Raw genomic sequence first — 3,054 nt, 5'->3', positions numbered from 1 at the left:
GCCAGCAGCGGCCGCGCCGCCTCCAGGCGCCCGCGCTCCAGGGCCGCCTTCAGCTCCTCCACTGCGGCCGGAGAACCGCGTCAGCCCCGGCCCCCCACCGTCCCGGCCACGGAGCCCGCCGAGGGGGGAGGCGGGGTCCCAGGCACGACCGAAGCCCTGGCCTCCCCCCGGCCCCACCGGGGGTCCCAGCCTACCTGTGGGCAGGGGGCCGTCCGACGCCCACCCGCACTCGGGCCCGCACTCCGGCTCCGCTGAGCTGGGCGTCTGAGCCTTCGTCGTCTTCTTCTTCCCTTTGGTGAAGACGCTGAGCATGTTGGCCAGGCCTCTTGGCTTCTTCTCCTTCCTCTTGGAAGCCTCTTGCTCGTCCCTTTGAGGGGCTCTCCCAGCCTCCAGAGGTGGCACCAAGTCCTCAGAGGAGGCCTCTGACATGGAGGCCTCTGAGTCTGCCTCTGCCATGGAGGGTAACTTCTGGGGGCTTCCGGGCACGTCGAGGGACCCTGGCACAGGCCGCTGGCCCGGAAGGCCTTGGAAGAAGGTCGTCACCTTCAGCATCACCCTGGCTCAGACCTGAAGGTTTGGGAGGGGTTGGAGAGAAGGGTCAGTGGTCACAGTGGACTGGTCCTGGCTTCTGGCTCCCAGGCCTGAGCACGCAGCCGAGGTGACGGTACTGCCATTGCTTGATCTATTTTCACCCGTACAACCGCCAGGGCTCTGGCCATCTCCTGCCCGGATGAGCACCAGCAGCTCTGCTTCCTCCCTGGCCACGAGGGAAGTGGATGTCTCACTGCTCATAGCTCCTCCTCCAATACTCCACGGCCCTCCCAGAATCGCCCCTGAAGTGGGGAGGTCGCAGGAGACGCCAAGCCTCCCACACACGGGTGGCTTTCACCTCCTTTTGGCAAATCCTTTCTTGACAGTCCCTTGACCCCTGGGAAAGGGACTGCAGGGAGTGAGCACCTCCCTGGATCCCACAAGACCCTGGGGAAGAGTCAGGGCACAGGCTGCTGTCCTTTGGACACAGCAAGAACAGAGATCCAGAAAAGTCAGGGCTATGCCAGGGTCATAGAACATCAGAAGCCAATCTGAGCAGAAACCCAGGCCTCCTCCTACTCAGCCCCAGCCACATCCCTCCATCCTGCCCAGTTCTCATCTAGCTGTGGGATCATGGAGGGATGCTATGAGCAGCAACACAGCTGCTCTTGCTGGGACCACAAGAGGAGCAAAGCCCAAGCCCCATGCCAGCCTCAGAGCTTAGGTCTACAGAAACCACAGGGCTCCCTCAAACATCAGGGGAAGGAAAGGGACCTCTGAAAGCCTTTCACATTTCAACAGGTGCGAGGGACTCAGTGAAGCACAGGGCTTCCTGAAGTCACACAGCAACTGGTGCCTGGAACTCAGGCTTCTTGGCTCCTGTCCCACCCTGCCTGCTCCCAAATGGGGTGACATCATTATCACAAGAGCTTCCAGTTTCTGTGCCCTTCCTGGGTGCGCATCCAATCTCTTCCTCTCTGACATCCAGACGGGGTGTTATTTAGGCTTAAAATGTCCCTATGGTCAACAGCTTGGGCTTGGAACTCAGGTCACACAGCTCTAGAGCATGGCTCCCTCCCTGCCTCTGCATCTCCCACTGCCCTGCAAGCTGCATCCAGAGTGGCAAGGCCCTTTCGAGTAGCCTGACGATTGTCAGAGCAAGGCCAGGACCACTGGAGAGGAGCATAACTGGCCTTGAGGCAGGGAGCAGGCAGGAGCTGGGCCTCCCTAATAACTGGGGTGACCTGTAACCTGTAACCTTGCCTGCCCCACCCCCAAGAATAAATACATCAAGCGTATTTCAAGCATCACGATGACTTCAAGTACCCCTGCAACAGCCCTGCAAGGCAGATAGGATGATTTGTCAGTCAGAAGGAGAAACCAAGGCTGCAGGTAGGAGGTGATTGTCCCAAGCGCAGCCGGCATGGGAGCTCCGATTAGGCCTGTTGACTCCTCCCACAGCCCTTGCTGCCTCCACTAGCTCAGCTCCCTTCTCCCGTTCCCTGAGGGGCTTGTACCATACCCTAAGCTTGTCCAGAGCCACTTGGGGGACAGGAAGCTTGAGTTCCTCCCACCCCAGCCCCTGCCATCCTCCTGGACAGAGTCCCGCACTCTTGGACCTCAGTTGCCTCCCTGGTGCCATTTGGGCTGAGAGTTCCAAGAGCTCAAGACCAAGTGGTGAGTGCTTAGAGGAGCCCCAAAGCCAGGGTCCCCAGGTGTGAGGCCATTGGGCACTTCTGCCCTACCTACCCACTGCCCCAGCTCCCCCTCCCAAGCCATCTCCTTTGCATGCCGAGAACACACAGGACCTGGTCTGGCCTGCGGGGCTGCTCAGCTCCACCCTGGGTGCCCAGCCCCACCTCTGCCCTCCTCCTCGGGTGGAGGAGGGGTTGCCACCATCGTGGCCTCTGCCCTCGCTGTCTCACACTTCCCACAGGACGCAGCTCTTGGTCCCCACATGCTAGGCTCCATCCGACCTCCAGGCCCAGCTCCTGCGGGTCCCCTCCACAGCATCACTGCCTTCTCACCCCTGTGACACCACACCCCTCACCCTTCGAGGTCCCACTCCTGAAGGCCCCTGGGCCTCCCCTTGTCTTGACTCTCCGAGGCAGCTGCGGGCTCAGCTGCACCACTCACTAGTGTGTGGACTGGACAACGGCCTTTCTTCACAGGCCTCAGTTTCCCCATCTGAAAGGAGTATGAGGAGCCCACTTCACAACGCTGCTAAGAGAACGTACGGCCAAGTGCCGGGCACCTGCTTGGGCCTCAGTAAGCGTGAGTGTCCTGAGTCTCTGCGTCTGGGGGGCAGGCAGCGCCGAGGGTGCAGCCAAGGAAGGGGAGGCGTTCCTCCAAGCCCGCGCTCCGGGCTGGAAGACCCTGCGCCTTCCGCCCGGCCCGCCCACCCTGCCTTTGGCAAGACCAGCCCTGCGCGCCCGGAACGCCCGCTCCGGGCCCCCTGCGCCCTGACGCGCAGGCGCTCAGCGCAGGGGCCTCAGTTTCCCTAGCAGGGGCGCTGCAGGAGGC

At 62.0% G+C, this 3,054-nt stretch overlaps 1 protein-coding gene across 1 annotated transcript in view; it reads right to left on the bottom strand.

Moving 5' to 3' along the window:
* The window catches only part of TNFAIP2 (tumor necrosis factor, alpha-induced protein 2), a 7,217-nt gene extending 6,665 nt beyond the window's left edge, over nt 1-552 (bottom strand). Inside the window, 2 exon segments of the mRNA XM_008583119.1 lie at nt 3-61; nt 195-552. Of these exon segments, the coding sequence (XP_008581341.1) occupies nt 3-61; nt 195-552 (417 nt within the window).
* Between the last annotated feature and the right edge of the window lie 2,502 nt (nt 553-3,054).

The sequence above is a fragment of the Galeopterus variegatus genome, unplaced genomic scaffold (assembly GCF_000696425.1).
Source record: "Galeopterus variegatus unplaced genomic scaffold, G_variegatus-3.0.2 Scaffold2834, whole genome shotgun sequence".
NCBI lineage: Eukaryota > Metazoa > Chordata > Mammalia > Dermoptera > Cynocephalidae > Galeopterus > Galeopterus variegatus.
The sequence above is the reverse complement of the archived record's forward strand: the minus strand, read 5'-3'. Positions and strand labels throughout refer to the sequence as shown.